Source organism: Vombatus ursinus, unplaced genomic scaffold (assembly GCF_900497805.2).
Source record: "Vombatus ursinus unplaced genomic scaffold, bare-nosed wombat genome assembly UNPS02014812.1, whole genome shotgun sequence".
In the NCBI taxonomy this organism is placed as follows: Eukaryota; Metazoa; Chordata; class Mammalia; order Diprotodontia; family Vombatidae; genus Vombatus; species Vombatus ursinus.
This window is the reverse complement of record NW_020954590.1, coordinates 90,648,264-90,672,768: the sequence shown is the minus strand read 5'-3', so window position 1 is coordinate 90,672,768 and position 24,505 is coordinate 90,648,264. Positions and strand designations below refer to the sequence as shown.

The 24,505-nt window shown below is 38.0% G+C and overlaps 1 protein-coding gene across 2 annotated transcripts in view; it reads right to left on the bottom strand.

Moving 5' to 3' along the window:
* Positions 1-23,879, bottom strand: part of LOC114054098 (uncharacterized protein C8orf34 homolog) — a 393,219-nt gene extending 369,340 nt beyond the window's left edge. For both annotated transcript variants that reach the window (XM_027877212.1, XM_027877213.1), the window contains exon 1: positions 23,716-23,879. In XM_027877212.1, coding sequence (XP_027733013.1) covers positions 23,716-23,784 — 69 coding nt within the window. In that variant the 5' untranslated portion in view covers positions 23,785-23,879. The remainder of the gene's footprint in view (positions 1-23,715) is intronic.
* Positions 23,880-24,505: the final 626 nt, after the last annotated feature.

Genomic DNA, 24,505 nt, shown 5'->3' with positions numbered 1-24,505 from the left:
AAGGTGAGGTTGGTTAGCATATGGATTTCACACATTTATTCATTCACTAATGCATATACAAGTGTCTGCCACCAGCAGTGGACCAGGAGGTAGGAGACTAGGTCCTAGTTCTGGTTCTGCCATTAACTAACTATATGACCTTAGGGACATCATTTCTCTTGATCACAGTTGCTTCAATTGAAGAAATGGGACTATATAATTTCCAAGGTGCTTTCACAATCTGAAATCACATAGATAAGTTGAGGGGAAGCATGGTTTGGAAGAGAGAAAACAATGAGTTCTGCTTTGAATTTGTTAAATATGAGGTAAACTTGAAGAGGAGTGACCCTGTAGCCAATGTTAGATACAGGATGGGAGCTCAGGTACAGAATTTAGTTGAGGATCTGGCATGTGAGGATATCCAGCCAAGTTGGAAGAGTAGTTTGAGACTGAGCCATGATGCAGACTTAGACCCCTGCTATTACTATGTTCTCTGAGAACCATTGAATTAATTAGCTCTTATTCTATGTGCTTATTTCAATTGTCCTCAGCACTCACTTTAATCTCCTTTAAACGTACTCCCTCTGTCTTGGCCACTTAGAATCCCTAGCTTCACTGAAGGGTCAACTCAGGTGCCAGCCTTTTCTGATCCCTCTGCTTGTTAGTTCTTCTTGAATAGTCTTATGTTTAATTATCTTTACATGTCGTATTTGCCAATAAAATGCAAACTCTTCAAAGGGAGAGATTGTTTTTCATTGTTTTGTCTCTAGTATCAAGCAGACTGCCTTGCACATAGTAATCACTTGATAAACATGTATTAAATTGAATTGAATTAGGAAGCCATCAGTATAATAGGAATAGCCAAAGCCAAGAAATAAGATGAGTTTATGGAAGAAGTGAATGTCTATCAGCTGCTCATTATTATCACTTCCATGGGATCAATAGATCATAGATCTAGATCTCAAAGGGATTTGAGAGGTTGTAGAAAATGGAAAATATGCAAAAAAAAAACTTTATAGTAAAAGTCTAAGTAAATAAAAGATGTCTCTTGGTTTCAGCTATAATAGTGACCAGTGTTTGAACTTGTCCAACAGAACTCCATATATGCAGCATTTAATTATCCAGGCAGTGACCAGTGCTTAACTCAGCTGTCCTTCATTTGAAACAACTGCATAGACACATATGTGACTTTCAAGATTGTGGTTCTAAGAGTAGGACAAATAAAAGACACTGCCCTAATTAACTCATGAAACCTTCCATGTGGATTGAACCAGTGATGCACAAAGTTTCCCATATAAGTAGTCATAAAGGAGTCATTTCCCAAGGATTCTGCCAAGAATTCCTTCCATTGCTAGAAATGAGTTATCTGATCTTTTATCATTTTGAATAAAAATTCTTTTTGTTACCATGTTGTGCTGTTTCTTGTGTTTCCATGTTTCTAACCTAACACTTGGAATAGTTGGCAGGATCGTGAGGTCCACAGGCTGATCCCTTGCCCTCATTCAGAGCAAAAAGGGAGGAAAAAGAGAAAGATACTCCCTATAAACTAAAAGTTCGGAAGTTCTATCAATAGCTATTTTAAAATAGTGGCTGTCTAAAATTGGGGGTCTAGACTTTTTGAATCTTTGGGTAGCACTAGACATGTATGTGGCCCTCTTAGATGAGAAAACAGCAAAATGAGTCATGCCCTCTACATGATCTGAACTTGAAGAAAATGTCCCATTCCCTTCTTCCCTTGTTTCCCCTTCCCCTGAGAATACATGATCTGAACTTGAAGAAAATGTCCCATTCCCTTCTTCCCTTGTTTCCCCTTCCCCTGAGAATAGTTGAGGTGGTCTAGGTATTGCAGCCAGAAAATAGAGGTCATACAAAGTACAAAACAGAAAGGTATCTGGGATGAGGCTTACTGAGTTTTGCCACTTGAAAGAGCATTTTCCCCAAATGGAGACTAAAGGCAGAGAATTAGAGGAAGATATTGAGGCTTGAATGGATAAATAAATCATAGAATCAAAAAGTAATAAAGAATACTACTTCCAGAGCTGAGTGGCAGGGCAATGAATGGGGTGAAGAGGTGGCCATTTAAGCGTAAGGGCCATAGAGGTCATGTTCATGCCACAATACTATCACAGATTACATGCAGGCTGAATTGGTTGAGACTGGGAGGCAATTGCACCAATGGCCAACTGAACTAATGCTAAAGTAGTTAGTATGGTTAACAGATGGATAGACTGAATGATCCACTAATACCTTCACAATCTCAAGAAAAAAAAACAAACAAAGAAATAAAACCTCCATATCAGCTGAATTCCCTGTGGCAAATTTGTGGGAAGGTATGAATCACAGTCATCCAGGATGGGCAGGCATCAATGCGTTGTGACCTGCATCATTGAAGGAACATTCAAGTTAATGATATCCCAGGTCTATCTAAATATTTAAGAGACCCTAGAGTTTTCTCTGCTCCCTCAACATGTGATCATTTTCTTCTGCCTAACTTTAATTTTTATCATATTGGACACTGCCACAGTAAGCCGATTAGTGGGTTTGGTAAATCACTGTTAATAAGTTGAATATATTCATTAACCTTGAGGTGATTTGATTCCATATGGATATTATAAATGCATGATGGTTAAGTTTTATGAACTGGAAATGTAACAAATAATTAAAATGAAAGGCACTTGAAAAAGCATTGAACTACACTATTAAAAACATAAAATGACCAAAATGATCCTGTATTTTCCAGTGTATAGAAGTATTGAGAGTGTATTTATACATATATATATACATATACATATACACATATACACATTATATATATGTTATATATACACACACTATATATACATATATATAAAACAATATTTAAAATGAATATTTGCATAAATCTTACAATAAGAGGTTCATGCCACATAAATCAATTTGTTTCAAAGTACAAATCAACAACTGTGCCTGAATGTTGACTGTTACCACTAATTTGAGGCAATGTGTATAAGCTCTGCAGGTTTAAGTACTAGCCTTGAGGCTATATTTTTTTTAAAATTCACTGGTTTATATCACAGAAGCAAATTACAATCTGAAATTGTACATGTGTTCTATGCTTAAGAGGCTTAGGACCAGATAGTTTTCATAATTTTAAAAATCCATTTTCACAGTGTTTTTTAAGGACTGCCAGTAACTACAAAACTACCACGTATTAACCATTTCTTCCTTTTCCTTTACCAGGTTTCCACTGGTTTATTTCTATGCATTGTTTCCAGAGAACTAATCTTCTTTAGGCATTGACTTTTAAAGGTATCTTACTTTATTATAAAGGGAAATGCTAAAAACTCATTAATATAAACATATCTTGAATGAGCTATCCCTACTCCTCAGTAAAAACAAAACAACATTTGTTCCTTCTGAGAGGATATGGAAATTGAATCATTACTCATCAAATACTAAAATTGTTTTAACAGCCCTCTTAAAAAACAAACAAACAAAGAACAACTAGAAACTCTGGATGTTAAGTTAAAGCTCTAGTGAAAGTATGCAAATTATTGAGCGTGTTCTCAGATCATATGCAGAGGAGAAGCAAGAGGAAGTCATAAACAAAAATCAGGGTGTGGTATGGGAGAGGGGAATTCTATGTTTGTTTTACAAACCCAAGCCCTTTAAAATAGTGGTTTCCAAAGTGGAAAGGGGTAACTATGCACAACCAAGGGGCTATAACATGATTCCAAGGCTTTTGTAAAATGATCTCAAGAAGTCTGTGATCAACCAATCAGAAGATGCGAAGATAAGTTAAATTCTACCCTCCCTGAGATAGACAAAGTGGGCTTCTTTCCAAAACAAACTCACTATCTCTTTCCCCTATGATCACTGAATACTACTCCACTCTGCCTCATTCCTTGGTTGCCCCAGGCATTGGTTGCTCAGTGTATCTCCCACTGCATCCAGGGCCATTTCCAGTCATCCTGATCAATATCTTGCCACTGAACCCAGATGGCTCCAGAGGACAAAGTGATTCTGCTGACCTTGCACAGCCCTCTCTCACTTAAATCCAATTCACTTGCAAGTCATGGCATCATCTTCCTGATGTCATGGTCCTCTTCCATAATGAAGGACAAACAACAACCCTAACTATAACCTGGGCACTTGCAGTAACTAAGCAGGCAAAATCCCTACCTATTACTCTATGTCCCAAACCCTTCCTATTCAATCATCCCTTGGTGTCTGCAGGAAGCTCTCAGTGTGTGAGTTCTAGATTCCAGGGTAATGGCTGTCAAGTACTGTCCTTCCCTTTTTATTTTCATGGAGGAGAGAATCACATAGAATGAGCAGATCTGCAGGGGCAGCTAGGTTGCTCAATGGATAGAGTGTCAGCCCTAGACTCAGGAAGACCTGAGTTCAAATCCAGCCTTAGACACTTGACACTTAATAGCTGTATGACCCTGGTCAAGTCACAACCCCATTGCCTAGCCCCCTCCCCCAAAAAATGAACAGATCTGCATTATAATCTCATTACATTATCTTTTCCTCCAAACCCACTCCTCTTCTGAACTCCCTATTAGTATTGGTAGCAGCATACATTTATCATTTGTGTTTGCAACATTGATGCTATCCTAGAATCCTCCCTCTTCCTCATTTTACTGGTCCAATCAGTTTTCAGATCTTGTCATTCCTTTTCCACATTTCTCCAATACATTCCCCTCCCGCTACTCATATAGCGACACTTTCTCCCAGTTCAGGCTCTCTTGGTCTCTCTGACTCCCCATCTCTTTTCCTTTCCATCCTTCACACAGAAGTCAAAGTGATTTTTCTAAAGTGTATATTTGGCTGTGTCACTCTCCTACTCAAAAATATCCACTGGCTTTCTATTGCCTCTAGGGTCAAATACAAACTCCTCTGTAAATATAAAATCCTTCACAACCTGGCTCCATCCTACCTTTCCAGCCTTATTAAGCATCACTTCTCTTCACATATATTTTTGGCCCAACCAAATTCACCTTCTTGCTGCTCCTCACACAAGATACTCCATCTTTTATTTCCAAGTCTTTGCTCAGGTTGTTCCCCATGCTTGGAACATGCTTGTTCCTTACCCTCTCCTCTCAGAATCTCTAGTTTCCTATTGAAATTGAACTCTGATTTTACCTTATGCATGAGATTTTTCCTTATCTCCCATTCCCAGCTGCTAGTGATGCTTCCCTCAAAATTATCTTGTTTTTATTTTGTATAAATTTTGTATGTGCACATTTTCCCCTCATCGCCTGTATGCTCCTTGAGGGCACGGCCCATTTCATTTTTGTCTTCATATCCCCAATATCTAGCATTGTGTTTAGCATGTACCAGGAGCTTATTAATTGTTGTTGATTGGTTGAAGGAATTTGAGATGATGAAGAACAGTGTTCACAAAAGGACAGAAGCAGAAGGGTACATAGATAGTGGATCAGAGACTCATTGACTAAAGGGTTTCAAGAAAGAGGGATTATTGGATGATTGTTGAAAATTGGTCTATCAATTTTTGCACTTTTCCAGGATGATGGGAGGTGCTGGAGACTTTGAACAGGGGAATAACATCACAAATGTCTTAGAAAAGGATTCTAATATTTCAGTGGAATCTGTGAGTTCACCACTGTGGATACTCCCTCCAATAGTACAGACTATAACTCATCCACAGCTTCTTCTCAATGTTGGTCCACACTTCTCTATAATCCTCCAAAGAGACCATTCCTCTTGGTCTATTGACATTGTATGACCAATAGAACACTGAGGTTCTATCAGTTATCTTTCCCCCGATGTATGTGACTGGCTCATTTCCTTTTTTCAATTAGGTGGAAATATGTAACTAAAAATTTAACAACTAAATTTCATGAGAAAATAGCTAAGGGGGGGAAATATTAAACAATGAGGATAACACTATTGCCATTTGAAAATTATAAAATTCATTTCAGTTTTAAAAATATTTCATAATCTCAAAATTTTTAAAAATCATTTTAAAACATTTTGGTTAGGAACCTATATGCAATGGGATGCAGTAAATAACATCTAAAATTTCCTTAAAATTTTGACAGCATGGTCAAAGTAATTTAAAACTTCAAAGAATATTGAGGCATTTAATTTGCCTAGATTATAAAAGTTTTAAGTAAATAATTAATTCTATACTTTGAAAGATCCATGACGTCAAAGGCATGAACTTTCTCTCCACCAATACAGAATAAAACCCCTTGATACCTTAATATAGTGGTCTGGGTACTTTAAATGTGGTCTGGAGTCACTTGGGGGTCTCTGAGACTCTTTCGGGGGTTTTGTGAGGTCAAAACTATTTTCATAATAACACTAAAATATTTTATTTCAAATATAGTGAATATTGATGCACACACATAAAGATATATGTATAAATAAATGCATATATGTATGTGAGTATATATGGATACGAGATAGATAGACAGACAGACAGATAGATATATTCCCACATAGAAGGTGTTTGGGGTCCTCAATAATGTTTAAAAGTGTAAAGGAAAATGCTATTTGCATTCAGAGAAAGAAGTGATAAATAGTAGTCTGTATAGAATGATTTTACATAAATATGTATATGTGTGTGTATATATATATATATATTTGTGTCCAATGGTAGCCATGTCTAGGGTAGATGGGGAGGGAATAAAAAGAGGGGAAAAAGAAAGTTACATGATAATTTTATTATATATTTAAAAGCACTAGCAAGTTGTACATAATAATAGATTTACAGTTTCATGTGAAATCATCTTTTTTTATTCCACTATGTTGCAGAAATGCTTATTTTATTTCATAATTTAAGTATTTTTTAGAAGTGTAAAGGAGTTCTGAGGCCAAAAAGTTTGCTTTTTGCCTGCTACTTTAACAGATTATTATAAGGGTTTCTATGGCAATATTAAAGCCAAAAAAAAAAAGACCTATCATTCCCTGGTCATAGCCAGCCTTCTAGTTATGAGTCTCTTCATACTTACATAAGCAGGTCCTCAGCTAGACACACAGGCTGTTGCCAGCTAGGACTCCAAGCTTTTCCAGCTTACAGTACTTGCCAAAAACTTGTGCTTCTCTAGCATAGGCAAGATTTAGTGTTAAATGCAAAAGCTATTTCTAAAACACTGTGTTAGCCTAGTTTGTTTTGTGTTTTAGGCTAGACCTATGATTTCATTGTTATAGTGAATTTCTAGTGAAAAATCACCTTTCCCCAATGTAGACCAGTACCTGCTCCAGCACTTAACCATCTTAACAGAGTTGACTAGGGCACTGAGATTCAATAACTTGCCCAGGGTCACATACTCAGTATGACACAGAGGTATGATTTGAACTTACTTTCTAACTTCCCTGTTTCTATTGAAGATACCACCATCCCTCCAGGGTCTCATGTTTGTAACTTCAAGATTTTCCTTCCATCCTCACTCTCCCTCATCCCACATATTCAATCAGTGGTCAAATCTTGCAGTTTCTATGTTCAGAACATCTATTGTACCAACTCTTCCTTCCACCATACGGCTTCCACATAGCTACCACCTTAGTTCATGACTTCATCATGTCTTATTTAGATTATTCTACCAGTCTCTCAATTGTTCTCCTACCTCAAGTCTCTCCTTACTCCAGGCCAACCTAGAGATAGCTGCCAAAGTAATATTCCTTAAGCACAGATATGACAATGTGATTCTCTGACTCAACTAATCCTAGTTCTTTCCTATTGCCTCTAGGATAAAATATAAATTCTTCTGTTTAGCTTTTAAAACTTCATACAACCTATCCCCAAGCTACCTGTCTAGTCTCATTACTTTCCCTCTTGTTCTTATTGCTACCCATCCCGCACTCTTCTATGCACCCAAATTGGCCTTCTCTCTGCTCCTCCTCCATGACACTCTATTTCCTCTTTGTATGCCTTTGTACTTGCTGTTCCCCATTCCTGGAATTCTCTCTCTCACTTCTGCTTTGAAGAGTCCCTCTCTTTCTTTAAGATGCAGATTAGGTACCATCTTCCTCATGAAACTTTTCTTCATCCCTTTCATTGCTAATGTCCTCCCTACCAAGCTACCTAATATATAACTGCTTTCTAAAATTTGTATTTATTAAGTTTATATGTAATTAATTTTATATCTAAGTTGTACATATTTTCTATACAGTTATGCCTCCCTCCACCCCCATTTGGAATATAAGCTATCTGTAGATAATGATCGTTTCATTCTTTATCCTAGTGTCCCTATCACTTAGCATAGTGACTGGCATACAGATGCCTGGCATCATAAATACTTGTTGGTTAATTGATTCCTAATTCTAAGGCCAGTTTTCTGCCTATACCACAGTGCCTGTCAACATAGCTTATTCACATACTCTCTGTGCTATATTTGGAGTTTCAGAGATCATAGGATCCAGAACAAGAGAGAACTTTGAGAATCATTTAGTCTAACCCTTCATTTTACAGTTAAAAAAAACTAAGGCCCACAAAGATTAAATAATTTGGCTAAGTTCATAGAATAAGTTAAGTGGCAGAGTCAGCCTTTGAAGCTAGGGAACATTGACCTCAAATCCTGTTCCTTCCATTCCTCTGTTTGATTGATCTTCAGTCAGCACTTTAGCTTTAAGTTTCTTTGCTTCCCAAAAGAATGTTCATCTCTGCTCTCTTAATCGTCTGTAAAGCTGTTCAATAAAGTAGTAGAGATAAAAAAAAATTAAAACCACTTAATGGGTGAATCCTTTTGCCAAGCAAGTAATCATTCCCTGATTTTATATATTTTGTAAATTCTCATTCATAATATAAAATGTTTGTCCTAAATAGATAAATATTCACAATATAAATATTTCTACTAAATAAATAAAACATTTATTTATAATGTAAAATGTTTATCTTCAAAACAGCAAATAATATGACAAGTGAGTGACAAAATATAACGTAAGTTACTCAAAGTTTTGTTTCTCTTCCCTAACTCCTTGCCCTCTTTTAATACTTCAAAATTTACTCCAAAATGGCTGCCAAGACACTAGTAGGTATAATGTCTAAAACTGTTTACTTTTCACAGTTGCTGATTTGTTGTTGTTTGTCCTTTGTTCTCAAAGAGAATCAATGACATCACAAGGGTGATGTCTTGACTCGTGCAGGAATTGGATTTAAGTGAGGCATAGTTGAGAAAAGTCATCAGCTTCACTCTATCCTCCAAAGTCATCAAAGTCCAGGGTCAAGACAAAAGTCAAGACAACTGGTGATGGCCTGGGATGCAGTGGATGACCATGACCTTTCTAAATTAAGATCTTCTTCATTCACTAATGAAAGGTAATTCTGGTTATTATGTCTGAAGTAAAAAGAGGTGAAAAGGCATACCTAAAAAGGGGGCATCTTTCTCTTTACACTTAGTCTGAGTACAATTCAAAGCAAAATCAACTTTGTTCAAGGAGAGAAGGCAGAAATTCTGCGAAATGTTGTCAACTATTTACACCTTGGGATACAGGACTGAAAATTATGCAAATAGAGGGTAGCGTCAGAACCAATAGGTCTAAGGCTCCTCATTCTTAATGAAAAGCAAAGCTCTCACCCTTTGCCCATACCAATCAGCCACCAAAAATGAGCCTGGACCTGGAAACTATAGGGTCTTATGCCTTTTCTGGTCTGTAGAGATCCGACTACAATAATTCAAGTCTCCTGTTCTTGGCCCTAAGCTGCTGATTTGGATGTGCTATAAATGGTGAATTCTCATATCTTGGTTTCTCCTTAAGCTAGCCAGGGGAGGGGAACTTGCAGCCTCGAGGCCACATGTGGCCCTCTAGGTCCTCAGGTGCAGTCCTTTGACTGAATCCAAACTTCACAGAACAAATTCTTTTATTAAAAAAAGAAACTCAGTTTCTCTCTCTCCTGCTCCCATTCCCTAAGCAATTTATTCAAATGACAATACGAAAGGATAATGATATTTAAACTTCTTTTAAAAATTCCTTTCCATACACTAATTATGTTCACAAAACCTAAGAATTAAAACAGTACTAGATCTTTTAAGGTTTCATCTATCCTTTAATTAAATATTCTTCCAGATTATAATTGGGTATTCTTCAGCATAAAATTCACTTCATTCCAAATTGCAATACTTTTGGTCTCCAAGGAAGAAAGACTAACCATAATAATACTTAAATTTTGAAATCAAGAATGATATGATTCTAAATAGGGCAGAAGTAACTGTGTTAAAGATGCCATGATACAAAGATTTGCAAGAGCTTATAAACATAGTTAATATTAAAGTGCAGAAATTAACCCTTTACTAAAAGAAAGAAAGAAAAAAAGAAAGAAAGAAAGAAAGAAAGAAAGAAAGAAAGAAAGAAAGAAAGAAAGAAAGAAAGAAAGAAAGAAAGAAAGAAAGAAAGAAAGAAAGAAAGAAAGAAAGGAAGGAAGGAAGAAAGAAAGGAAGAAAGAAAGGAAGAAAGGAAGGAAGGAAGGAAGGAAGGAAGGAAGGAAGGAAGGAAGGAAGTCTTACTATTGTTTCTGAGATGGATCCAAATTTTCTATTTAAAACGGGCTTTTCTGGTGTGTGTGAGTTAAATAGCTGGAGTATTTCAGGGCAATATTAGGGAGAAAGAGGTTGGATCTACCAGGAACTAATAAAAATGGACAAAAAGATGTGTAGGAGACTACAGTTATTCTCTTTTCTTCCTCTTCCTCTTCTTATCTCTCAGGTTGAATATTGTTCTATTGTGACATCTCTCTACAGCAATCCTACTCTTCAGGAAAGCCCTTAATGTTTAATTCAACAAGATTTCATCTGATATATAATATATTGATGTGTGTGTGTGCACTCATGACCATGTATTTTGAAGACAGAGCATAATTTACTCTGGATCTCAGCTCTTTTACCTTCCTCAGTGATGGCACCATTAAAAAAAAACTTTCATAATAGTGGGCTGCAAAAACAGAAATCAGAAAGTATCAAATGTACTTTGGAAGATTATGTAATAGACTAGACCAGGGAAATCTGAGAATGGAGGTCCAGAAAGATTCAGAGTGGCTGAACAAGGGACGAAGGCCAGAGTTCAGGCATGTGGGAATATGTGTCTGAAGGTCAATCCTACATAAAGAGACCAGTCCACAAGCAGAAAGGTAAGATGAGTAAAAAATATCATTAATAAAAATTCCAAACCAAATCCAAGATCTAGGATACCTAAGTAGATACAGAGCAAGTAATCATTAGAGGCTCAGGTGATAAACAATAGAGGCTTAGCTTGTAGAAAAATGTGATGGGGGTTGTATAATACAATATGTGGGGTGTTAGTATGTTTAGCAGGAACTCAAGTTGCTGGGAATATAGAGTTGAGTGCAGGGCCCAATAACTTAGGAAATGGGGTACAGGGCAGAGAACTTAGTTATTGGGGAATAGAGGCACTAGTCAGAACCTTAGTAACCATGAAGGTGTGGGACATGTCAAGAATCTAGTCAGCGAAAAATGAGGTACAAGACAGAGGATCACAAAGAAATTGGAAATACAAGTTAGAAATCCAGTTGTTTAGCATTACCAAACTCAGGAGTATATCAGCAGGAAAACTAATGATATTGAGACCATACTGCTAACCCATAGCTCTTTATATTCATTCTGCCTAGAAATAAAATTGATCTCAGCGAAGAGAGGAAGCAGTGTCAGATCCACAGACATGAAAAAAAGGAAAGAGGACCAGTTAAAAGGCTCAGACTAGAGTAGTGAGTTAAAGTAAGCCTCTATAGGAAGCTTAAGTAGGAGTTATGAGATGAAAAGAAAAAGAAATGGCTTATTTTGTAGATCAAATACAATATACATTGGTCTAATTTATTTCCAAATTTCCATTAAGGCATAATTTAACCATGGATTTTTACATATTTCAACATCAACAAACATTGATTAAGCACTAAGTATATGTATTAAATTAGGAGTAATACAAATATAAACAATATATAAATCTTTATCATTTTTGAGGATTGTTTAATACATTTTTATCTTGTTTTTCAGACTATAGTCAAGCATATGTATTTAGTTAGCCCAAATATAATATGATCCATAATGCCTCTCCTCCATAATTCCTACCCTTCTACATGTGCTCTGCCATCTGTGCACTTGAACCACTCGGTCTTAAACTTTCCTGCTAAACCAACCGTTTCCAAGTCACCCTCATGCCTACGAATAACATTAAAGTTCTACAAATGCCAAAGCTTAATTGACTCACTCCTATTTTCCCTCATATTCATACCACACCGTATACTATGGCTTGGTTATTTTTTTAATCCATCTTTTACTAATCAAACATACCTCCTTCATGTGTCCAATCCCGAAGGGACACATATTAATGTCAATGTTATTTATTCTGTTCACCTCAAAAGAAGATTTGGGCATCTTTGATACGGCTTTTCTAGATTCTTCCTGCCAAGACCTGGCTTAGCGTCCTTACATTCTCCTTTCCTGCAGCCTAACACACAGGATCACAGGAAAGTCATTTTAGACACATATATACATTGTTGTTGTTGTTTCGTCATTTCAGTCATGTCCAACTCTTCCTGACCCCATTTGGGGTTATCTTGTCAAGGATAGTGGAGTGGTTTGCTAGTTCTTTCTCTATATCATTTTACAGATGAGGAAACTGAGGCAAGCAGGGTTAAGTGATTTGCCCAGGGTCTCACACCTACTAAATGTGCTCTATCCACTGTGCCACTTAGCTGCCCCTAGTTCATATGTGTGTGTGTGTATGTATGTATATGCATGTATTTATATCACTTTGTAATTTATTGTGGTATATGGTGTAAGTTGCTGATATAAACCAATTGTTTGCCAAAATGCTTTCCAGTTTGCTTCCAGTTTTTAATCAAATATGGAGTCTTCCCCAGATAGATATAATCTTTAATTCATGGAACATTAAATTGCTGAATTTGATTCTTTCTGATTCTTGTTTAGGACATTATTGATCTATTTTTTTTCTATTTTTAATCTGTACCAAGTAATCTGAATGATCACTTCTTAAAGATGTAATTTGAAGTCCTAAATCTTTTGTTATTCCTTTCTCATCATTTCACTTAAGAGATTTTAGTTATTTCCCCCCTGCAATGAATTTCATTATTATTTTAGCTAGCTCTATCAAGTAATATAGTAATAGGTCACTAAATATATAAATTAATTTAGTTAGCATCATGTTTTAATTATTCTTGTACCACCTAATTATGATTAATGACTAGCCTTTGTAAGTATACGTGTGTGTATGTGGGGGGTGGGCAGTTAGCAGAGTGACTAACTAGCACATAGCAAGTGCTTGATAAAAAAAAATTGTTGATTTAATAAATGCTTGTTGACTTATTTGCCTTCTACTCCTTTAGCATAGTTTGCAATTGTATATACAGGATGTCTCAAAAATTTTAGTGTAGTTTCAAGCCTAAATAACTTACTATGGCACTAAGACTTCTGGGACACCCTTGTATGTAAGTTTTCCATTGAGTTTATCACTTCTATTTTATTTTTTGTTGTGATTTTATCATTTATCCTTTAATTTTCCAAATTACTTTTATATTTAGTTTTGTTAAATTATTGTTTTTCTAGTTTTTTTTAATTGTTTACTCAGTTCTTTAACATTTGCCTTTTCTATTCTGTTAATATGTTTTTAAAGGTAGAATTTTCTACCAAGGACTGCTTTAGCTTCTTCCTCCAAATAATTAGCATGTTAGTTCACTGCTATGAGGGAAGTTTTATAAGTTGATTTTATGATTTGTTCTAACTCATCATTCAGAATGTCATTTTTAAGCCTTTCTTTAGATCTAGATTTTTTTCCTTGTACTCCCTATATTAATTACTTTTTTTTTTCATTATGGTCTGTAAAGGATATGTTTAACACTTCTTTCCCTTTACATTTACTTACAATTATTTTGGATCATAGCACCTGATTCCTTTTTGTAAAGGTAACATAGGATGCTAAGAAATTTAAATATTCATCTTTTTTTTTGGCTTTTTGGTGAGGCAATTAGGGTTAAATGACTTGTCCAGGGTCACAAAGCTAGTTAAATGCCAAGTGTCTGAGTACAGATTTGAACTCAGGTCCTCCTGACTCCAAGGCTGGAGCTCTATCCACTGCACCACCTAGCTGCCTCTAACTATTCTTTAATATTCCCAGTAAGAAGATACCATAAGCCTTTCAAATCTAACTTCTTCAACAATTAGTTCAGTTTCATATTTCCCTTTTTGGTTTAACTATTAGATTGATCAAGTTCTGAGAAAAAAATAACTTTTCCTATAATTATTGTGTTACTACATACTTAGTTTTTATAATTCTTAAAAAAAAGTTTCCTTTGTGGATTTAGCTGCTATGATATTTGAGGAATATAAATTCAGTAATAGCATTGTTTTAATGGTATCATTCATGGCATCTGCAAGCATAATGTAGTTTCCCCTGCTTATCTCTCTAGACATTGTGAATTTTTGTTTTTGCTTTCTCTGGCAGAAAAATTGTAATTCCTACATTTTTGTAATCACCTGGTATATCATAAATTTTGTTCCATCCACTGATTTTCATTCTGTATATGTCACCTCATTGCTCCTTCCCTTTGCATAAATTTCTTTTTACTGGTTTCTTTATTGATTGATTTGTTCTTTATTTTTTCCCTTAATAATAGGTCCTCTGCTGTGTCCCACTCCTAGAAATATCAATCTACATGATAGGAGAAGGGGCATGTAGTAGGAGTCATTATTGTTTATCCTGAGCTAGGAGGCCTATCCTATCTGCTGGCCTTATCAGTATCATTAACTGCTCCTAAAGCTAGGATAAATACTTTCTCTGGATCTATGTCTCCCCCGCTCCTCCCATCACTTTAGGTGGTCATACCCCTCCAGGACAAGTACATACCCTCTTATACAATGTGATGCAATCTTGGAAAGTACAACCCTTGGGGCAGATATGTGGCGCAGTGGATAGAGCACCGGCCCTGAAGTCAGGAGGACCTGAGTTCAAATCTGGCCTCAGACCAAACACTTGACACTTACTAGCTGTGTGACCCTGGGCAAGTCACTTAACCCCAATTGCCTAAAAAAAAAAAAAAGAAAAAAAAGTACAACCCTTGCTCAGTGTACCTGATATGCTATTATGTTCTTTGACCCCAAACAACACGCATTATGAGGTTCCTGTCTCTTTCCATGGTCATACACTAATCCCTTCTCCCACCCCCTCCAAGGGAAAGATGTTTAATGGAATCCTTTCATTTCTCCTTCTAGGATATGATATGACTTCCATTTTCTCCCTCTCCACCCTACTGCTCCTACCCTACTTCCTATAACTTCCCATACTTGATAAGAGACTGAAGAAATTACTCTTTTTTCTTGGCCAACCTCTAGAGTAGAGTGCATCTAGAGCTGCTCTTTGCTTTTTTTTTCTATTTTTCCCCCTAGAACATCTGTGATACTTAAATTACATATGTACATATTATTTTCAAGATCATTTGAAGTAATTTCCATAGAATTCATGTATTCTTTTAATATCAATATATTTTACTTCACTTCCGCCAAATCCCTGTCCACTTAAGCATTTGTTTTAGGTTCTAGATGTCTCATTCCTTTTATCAGGGCCTCTACTGCTCAAAGAGATTATGTACCATATTCTATAAGTTGTCTACTCTATTATTTTCCTTTGTTATTTCTGTTTAGAGAGTTCTGACTTATTATCTAATTTCCTTCCTAATATCTTTTAAATCTTTAACTTTTTTTTTATTTTGAACTGTTGTGTAATGTTTTTGTTGTTGCTTTTAGTGCATGATATTTGATAAATTTACAGAATTCTCTTTTTCATTGGGTACTTTTGGTTCATAGTATAATATTTACCATGTGATAGCCTTTTCTAAAATTTTGTACTTTAAAATTTGACCTGACTAGTTCGCTACCCAGAGTACACTCTGAGGGGAGAGAAAGGACTGATTCAAAACATGATTCAAGTCCCCTTCACCTTGAGTATGGAAGTTCTCTTCCCCTCTGTTCTGCCACATCATCCAGGGACTTCAAGCCCACCCCCTACCCCCAGCACTACCTACTTCTTTATGTGACTAGACAGAATCAATGTTTTTCTACCTTTTCTTGACTAGATAAGCAGAGACTTCATACTATCAGACTATGCTAAGAGCAATATCTGCCATATAGGCTAGGCTAGTTTTTTTTTCCCATTTTGTTTTTGCTTTTAAGTATTGTAAATTATAGAAGTAAATTTTTGGCCACTGAAATTGCTTCCTGGTAGCATAAATACAAAAGGCCAATTCAAGAGAAATCAGCATCTCCTTCCTCGGTCTTCTGAATGGCAGACCAGCATGATCAATACAATCCTATGTCCAGTTAAATCAATGCTGTATTGTTATTAAATATCCTTCTTCTTCTCTGGCTAAGTAAACCTCCTTTTACTAACTGTCAGATGTTCTACGAGTATGAATATCTCATTTCACTCCAATATTAAATCTGAACTACCAGATTGACTTGATTCAGGCCTAGTCAACTATAATATTGAATAGAGGTCAAGAGACAATACATGATTTATCCTGGGTCCCATCACTGGTAATGTCGAAGGTGTGATTTGATCACAGATCTTTCTGACTCAAAATTTACCACTCATTTCACACAATAAAAACACATGCTAAACAAACTCGTGAGTTTGTTTGAGATGGCAGTACTCAGAATGAGGGGTGGGATGGGTGAGTATTGTTTTATGGATTGAAATTTAATTGCAACAGGTTTAATTCACATTGACTTCTGAATTTATTACATTGGAGAATCATGTAAAAAAAAACCCACTCCACCATCTTACTGATCACATGACTCTCTGAGCTGAATCTTGAAGGAAAATAAGTTCTCTGATGGGCTGAAAATGTGAAGGGAATGTATTTCAGACATGAAATAGCTTGTCCATAGGCTTGAGGTAGAACATTAGTTCTAATGAGCAGCTAGTTCAATTTGGCTGAAACATGGAGTATGTGAAGAAGAATGGTTGGTAGGTTTCAGATATATTTTGATGGACCTTAAATGCTAGAATGAGGAGCTTATACTTAATTCTAGAGGCAATAGAGGAGCATTGGAGATTTTTAGTAAGGAAGTGACATAATCAAAAATGTCAGAGGCAACTAGGTGGTACAGTTGATAGAGCTCTGGATCTGGAACATGAAGATTTGTATTTGAATCCAGCCTCATACACAAGTTGTATAATCCTGGGCAAGTTACTTAACCTCTATTTACCTCAGTTTCTTCATCTATAAAATGAGATAATGGAATGCACATCCCAGGTTATGTAAGAAGAAAATTAGATAATATTTGTAAAGTGTTCTGCAAAACATAAAAAGTTATTATTATGTGTCTCTTGAAGATTATTTTGGCAGGATTGTAACTAATGTTTTGGAGAGAGTATAAGCTAGAAGAAAAGAGACCAAAAGCATAAGGCAATGAGCTCCTGAACCAGGGTGGTGGTCACATAAGTGAACAAGAAACAGATGAAAGAGATGCCATGAGAGTACAAAGGACAGAATAAAGTAATGGATTGAATATGGGGGAATTATAAGAGGGAAGAGTAAAGAATGATTCAAGATTATGGGTAGGGCAGATAACTTCAGTTTTGGAAATTTTTCATTTGAGATACCAATGGGACATCCAGGTAGACAGGTTATTCATGTAAACATAGCCTAGAACTACATTCCTGCAGAGAGATTAGGCTTATAAATGAAAATTTGCAAAAATGTAAATCTGAATAAAGATATCTGAATAAAGATAACTGAATGCAATAGAATAGATAAGCTCACCAGAGATAAGAAGGTCTGGAGGGAAAAACATACTTAGTAGGCAGGAAATTAATGATGATCCAGCAAAGTGGAGAGGAAGCAGTCAGACATCAGTCAGGCAGTCAGGTATGGAGAGAGAGAGAGAGAGGGAGAGAGAGAGAGAGAGAGAGAGAGAGAGAGAAAGGAAAAGACAGATCAGACAGACAGACTCTGAGACTGTTTCCAGGAAAGGGATGAAGATATCAGTATCAAAAACTTCAAAATGGGCAAGAAATGTGAAAACTTGGAAAGGCCTTCAGATTTAGCAATATAGAGATCATTAGTGACCCAAGAGAAACCGTTTCAGCAGAAATATATCAGAAGCCAGATTGCAAATAATTGACAAGTAAGTAGTCAGAAAGAATGTGGAAGTAATGACTATAGACGATTCCTAGGAGTTTAACAGTGAAAGAAAAGAGATTGACAGTATGATGTTTAGATTGGATATAGGGTCAAATGAAAGGTTTTTGTTGTTGCTGTTGTTTTTGTTTTTTTTTTGTTTTTTTTTTTTTTAAGAATGAGAAAAAGCAAAGTCTAGTGGTGCATACCTGTAATCACTACCACTAGAAAAGGCTGAAGGTGGGTGATCACTTGAACATCAGGATTTTGAGCTACAGTAAGTAGGGCTAAAGTCTATGAGGTAACTGCATTAAGTCTGATGCCAATATGATAAACCCTTCAGGAATATGGGACCACCAGACTGCCTTAAGAGGGGTGAACCAGCTCAGGGCAGAAATGAAGCAGCTCAAACTTCTGCATGATCAGTAGCAGGCTACTGCATTTTCTAGCCTCATTGAGATGGAAGACTTAGTCTCCAAAAAAAAAAAATCTGTGTGTGGGAACCTGAGAATATTTGAAGAAAACTAGAAAAAGAGCTAGTTGAAAGGGAGATACTGAAGATGAAAGGGAAGGAATTAAGATGATGACAGGTGCTAAGTATGCCCAATCCTAAGGGCAGCTAGGTGTCACAGAGGATAGGGTGCCAGACCTGGAGTCAGGAAGAATCATATTCCTGAGTTCAAATCTGGCTTCAGACACTTACTAGCTGTGTGACCCTGGGCAAATTACTTCACCCTGTTTGCATTAGTTTCTTTATCTGTAAAATGAGCTGGAGAAGAAAACCCCAAATGGGACCACAAAGAATTGGACATGACCAAACAACAACAACATGACCAACCCTTTGAAATAACTAAGGTAGAATTGGACAAGCCTGAAAAATAACAAAGAATCCAGATGTATAGATAGGAAATAGAGAGCTTAATGAACATGGAGACCTAGCTGTTTGGAGAGAAATTAATTCAGCAAATATTTATTGAAGTACCAGCTCTGGTAGTGGCACTGGGGACATTGAAGTACCTAAGTTTGAAAGCAGGGCTTGGAGTAGAAAGAAAAGTACTGACTTGAACCAAATGCTGAATCCCTTAAGAAAGGAGGAAAGAGTGATTAAGACTTGGAATATGTAATATAAATAGTTGGACTGAACCTCTAAGAAAGAACTTGTTAAATGATGACAACAGAGGGTTGAACTGAAGTGGCATGGGTAACACATACTACTCTGTCTGGTCGGATGTGTCAGGAAACTAGAGAAGGAGCATATAGCACTAGAGAGGATGGTCAGGGATCATGTCTTCAGAGGAAGGCAGAGTCCTGTGAGCACAAGAAGAGAAAAAGAGTGTAAAACGAAGAGTCCAGGTTGAAGGGGAATTGTTAATGATGGCTTGGTGGTTCCCAAGGGTGAGGTGGATAGCTAGATGGTGCTATGGATGGAGCACTAGGCTTGGAATCAAGAAGACTCATCTTCATGAGTTCAAATCTGGCCTTAGATACCTACTAGCTGTGTGACCCTTGGTAAGTTGCTTAACCTTGTTTGCCTCAGTTTCCTCATCTGTAAAATGAGCTGGAGAAGGAAATGGCAAACCACTCAAGAGTCAGATACAACTGAACAACAAGAGCAAGGGTGGGATGGAAAGGTAAGACAGAGGTAGACAGGTACTAGATTGGAGATAGAGCTGAGCTAGATAGAAATAAATACTGGATCAGGTTTCAGGGAAAAGATCATTTTCTGATGGTCATCTTCAACTTCTGAGACAAGTGATCATCCAAGTTAAACACTTCCAGTAAAGAACAATCTTTGGGTAATCATTTCCTTCTGTTATCTTCAGGAAACCCCTTATAAAGAGTACGAGTACCAGGAAAAGTAAAGAAAATAAAATGTGCTCCAATAGCATTAAGTGTCTTAAGAACACTCGAACTATGTTAACTTTAGCAATGATTATAAGGATCACTGAAAAATAATGTATTAAAGATATTAAAATTTCATAAATCCCAGAATAGCATATTATAATAAAATTGCACAATACTACAATTATGATTGGAAATTCCAGGAATACAGCAAAAGTCATGTTATTGAATATTCCAAAACATTTCATTAAAAAATAGTCACTAATAATGATAGTCACCTCTGAATTTTACTTGTGTATTAAAGATTACTGCCCAACGATCTAAACAGAATTCTCAGCTAGTGCTTTGTCATATCCCAGGGCATTGCCAGTCATTTCAAGGGAGTCACAAATTGTCTCCCCAGAGGGCCTAAAACCAAAATCCATTGAAATCCAATTTAATTTTCAAACAAGCATGCTGTTTATCACTTTAGCGATATTAATGATAGTATATAGTGTTTAAGGTATCCAAAGCATTTTACAAATATTATATAATTTTATCCTCAAAACAACCCCAGGAGGTAGGTGCTAATTATTAGTCCCCATTATACAAATAAGGGTTGACAGAGGTTAAGTGAATTGAGGCAGGATTCAAATTCTTGTCTTCCTGACACTAGGTGCAGTGCTCTAACCACTGCACCAACTAGCAGCCTCAGGGGAGAAAGGCTTTGGGGCTGGGGGGTGGGGTGGGGGGAGGGAAAGGCAAAAAAGGGATCCCAATTCCAAAGAGATTAAAAATGACTAATCTGTTTGCTCTACTAAGAACATTAGTTAGGAAAATTATTGATAATTTTATAAAATTCCCATAATCTAAGTCTATCCTACCTTTGATATTCTTATAAATTATGATCATATTCTGTCAGAGTTCTTTGTTCAACTAGGCTTATTTGTAATAGCCCAAAAATGAAAATAAGGGTTAAGCAGAGAGTAGTATCACTGAAATTCCCAACATTAAAATATGAAGAGAACTTGAATCTTTATCTTCAAAATCCAAGCAAATGACTATAAAATCCCTGAAAAGGAATAAAGGGAACCCAGCATAATTAATGTTACTGGCAAGAGGAAAATCATCCCAGTACTCAGGGGCTTTGATTCAGGTGCTAAAGAGGATCTCAATGACACAAATAGCTTTTTATCAACTGTCTTTCTTGTACCAAAGAGTTAATAACTGGACTAAAACCTAGTAGTCTTCTTCCTGGTCTCATTTCTGTGATTCTGTGAAGTATTTATAATTCTATCACTCTAAAAGCCACGTTCTGGCTTACGAGAAGATCAAGGTCCAGATGTTCTTCTTTCTAACAGAGGCCATATTTTTTTTTCTCCTAAAGATTTAAAGTCAATTGTATTATCAACCCCAGAAAGATGATCACTTCAATAAGTCCAAGTTAGGAGAAATGCACATAATATGGACCCAAAAAATGAGGGAAAAGGTAAAGGGATATCATGGATAAGATCATAAGATCACAGAACTTAGAGCTGAAAGGGACTTTTGAGGTCATCTGGGTAAAATGAGGTAGCTTTTTAGTGAAGGTTTTGATGTACTATTATTTCAACAATTCAAGTGCTTACTTTGTAGTTAGAATCACATGTTGAATGATGAAAAATGGGCACTTAAGCTTACAATTACATTTATTTCATTACATTAGTATGTCCCAATTTTACATAAATGCCAAACACTGTAATTATCCCTAGGGACTGATCACTATCTACATTTGTGACTTATCTTTACAACAAAGAGATTTTTTTAAAGAATAAAAATTCTCTTCATCTTATTTTAAAAGCATAATGAATTCTAAGAGAATAGCTAACAAAATATAAAATTGCTTTTTTTTTTAGATAGATTACACGCTGTGCTGGTGGAAAGACTATTCAAATAGTCTGTTTTAAAATCAGACATATGAAATAATGCATTATATGCAATAATTAGACTAAAGGCAAAGAAAAGAATTACAGCTGCATCAATAACTCCATTCCCTCACAGTTGTGTTTTCAATTGTTACCTCTTCCAAGGGGGAGGGGGGTAAATGAAGACAATTACTGGACCAGCAACCTCCCGTTCAAATAGTCATGCAGGTCAGCTGGAATCATGCTAGTATTTTTCAAAGAGAGGAACAATGATAGATAACTTGGGCTTAAAGTAGTATGCACACTTCCTTGTAAATCTTGATTATGTGATGTCCAAATACACCTTACTGCAGTTCTGCATTTTATGACAATTAAAACAAAATTAAAAGACAGCTCCTTCACTTTTAAAACTGCTCCTGTCAGTCTTAAAAGGGGGTGAGGTGAGGGGTTCTAAACCATTGATCATAGAAACCTTGAAAACCATAGGTTTGGAGACGAAAGGGATTTTTAAGTGATTGGATTTTAGTCTAACTCCTCATCTTACTTACAAAAGAAGAAACTGAGGTAAAAAGAGAGGGAAGTGAATCATCCTCCCCATATGGAATCACCAATTCCCCTGGAATCTGCATTCATTTCCCTGCAGCTCACATTAGTTTGAATTCAGTCACAACGAAACAGCGAAACAGCTCTACTCTCCATTATTGCCAGGACACACGCCTCCCTGTTGCCGGCTTCTGCTTCCTTTTCAGATGCAGCAGAGATGCTGCGGGAGGTGTGAGCTTTAACGTAGGTTAGTGAGAGAGACCGTCCTCCCCATGTCTCTCCCAGGAGTGTGCCTGGAGCGGGAGGCTGAAGTCTGGGACTTCAGCAGAAGAGTGGGGAAAAGTGGTGGGTTCCCCGCCACGGCCTTCTCCTCCGTGCCGCCCCCCCCCCCCTAACACATACACTGAACTGACTTAGGGACTGCAGTCTCCAATGCTATGTCCCTATCCACCCCCAGTGTCCTGGCAACGGATGGGACGCTTTCCTTCGCTTGATTTCCTGTCTCACAAACCAACCGGCTGTCTCCCTGCCTGGACCCACCGTTCTGGGCAGTGGCTTTCTTCAATCTTTCCCCCTTTTTAACTAAATATGCATTTCCCAGTGCCTTTCTCCCCGTCCCCGTGTGTACATACACACACACACACACACACACACACACACACACACACGCGCGCGCGCGCGCGCGCGCTATCTGAGATTCAGTAGAATTGTTTCTCTCCCTGGCCCGGCCCATTTTGGTCCCCTTGACTGGAGTGAGAATGTCTGCTTTTAAAGCCACCCCATTATGCTAAGTGGTATTTTCTCCAGTTCTCGATCCAGCCACTTTCGCACCTCCCTTCAAAATCCAACAAACCCAGAGAGTTTTGAATGTAGGGAGGGAGAGTGTGCATTACATTAGGACCACACCAACGGTGTGCATGTGTCTGCTTTGTGTGTGTTTGAGCGGGGGTTGAGGGAGATGGTGCCCGCTTGTGAGGGTACCTGTGTTTGTGATTGGGGGACAGCAAGCGAATAACAGCGAATAAGACAGCTTGGCATGCCACCAAGACGGATTCAACTTCCTCTGGCCCGCTCCCGCGGCCCTGAAGGCAGAACCCTGCTGATCTCACCTGCTCGGGGGCGTCTTTAGCCCAGGTAACCTGAGGACAGCTACCCCCACCTCACACACCCTCCCCGACACCCTGGCCCGCATCCTCAGCCCTGAGGGCTGTTCCTGAGCAAAATGCCTTGGTTCCCTGGGATGGCCGGGGCGCCCCCTTTTGCCTAGTCTTTCTGCCTCCTACTCTCCCAGATGTCCATTTGTGCTTCTTTTTTATGTCCCCTCTTCTGCCTGAAGATGAATCCTCCAGCCCCCCTGCCAGAGAGTCTTACCTCAAACAGGGGACCTATTTTGTTCTTCTCCAGGTAAGCCTGGATCCTCGTTTGCTGATGAGATGCCATGGAGAGCGCCTGAACTGGGAGGGTTTCACGCCTCTCCGGAGTGCCTGGTCCTCTCTGCCTCCCCAGATGCCCGGAGATTGCTCAGGCTCGAGCTCCTGCTCCGCCACCGACTCTGGCACTGCCAGGCTCGCTCTCGCACTCGTTCTCGCTCTCACCCACCCCAGCAGACGCCGGCGCCCGCCCTTTCCCAGCACAGCCGGGCTGCCGGCTGGCGGGGCGGGGAGAAGAGACAGGGGGAGAGGAGGAAAGGAGGGAGACACACGGAACGCGGGGAGGAGCGTGGGCAGCGGAGAGGGGGGAGGTGGAGATGGGGGGGGGGGAGAAGGAAGTCCCAGGAATGATGCTAACTCCAGCAACTCAGTCTACAAGGGAACAACTCATTCATTTCATCCCTCCCCCGACTCCTTTCCCTCAACGCACACCCTGAGAGGACGGACAATAAAAGAGGGGGTTTCTTCGCTTTCCTTCGGGCATCCGGAGGAGGGGATGAAGAGAAAGAGAGAGAATAGAGAGGAGAGATACAGATACGTGGTCTGCTGGACCACATGGAGCGCACCGAGGGAAAGGCTGAGTGACCCCAGGGCTCCTGGTAGCCTGGGTGGAGTGGCTATATAGCAGGTACTGAAAAAAATCATAACCGGCACTTTGCACATCTAAACCAACAGTCCTTTCAACCTTTCAAAACGCCCGGCTTAAAGAAAGATAACAATCTAAAATCAGG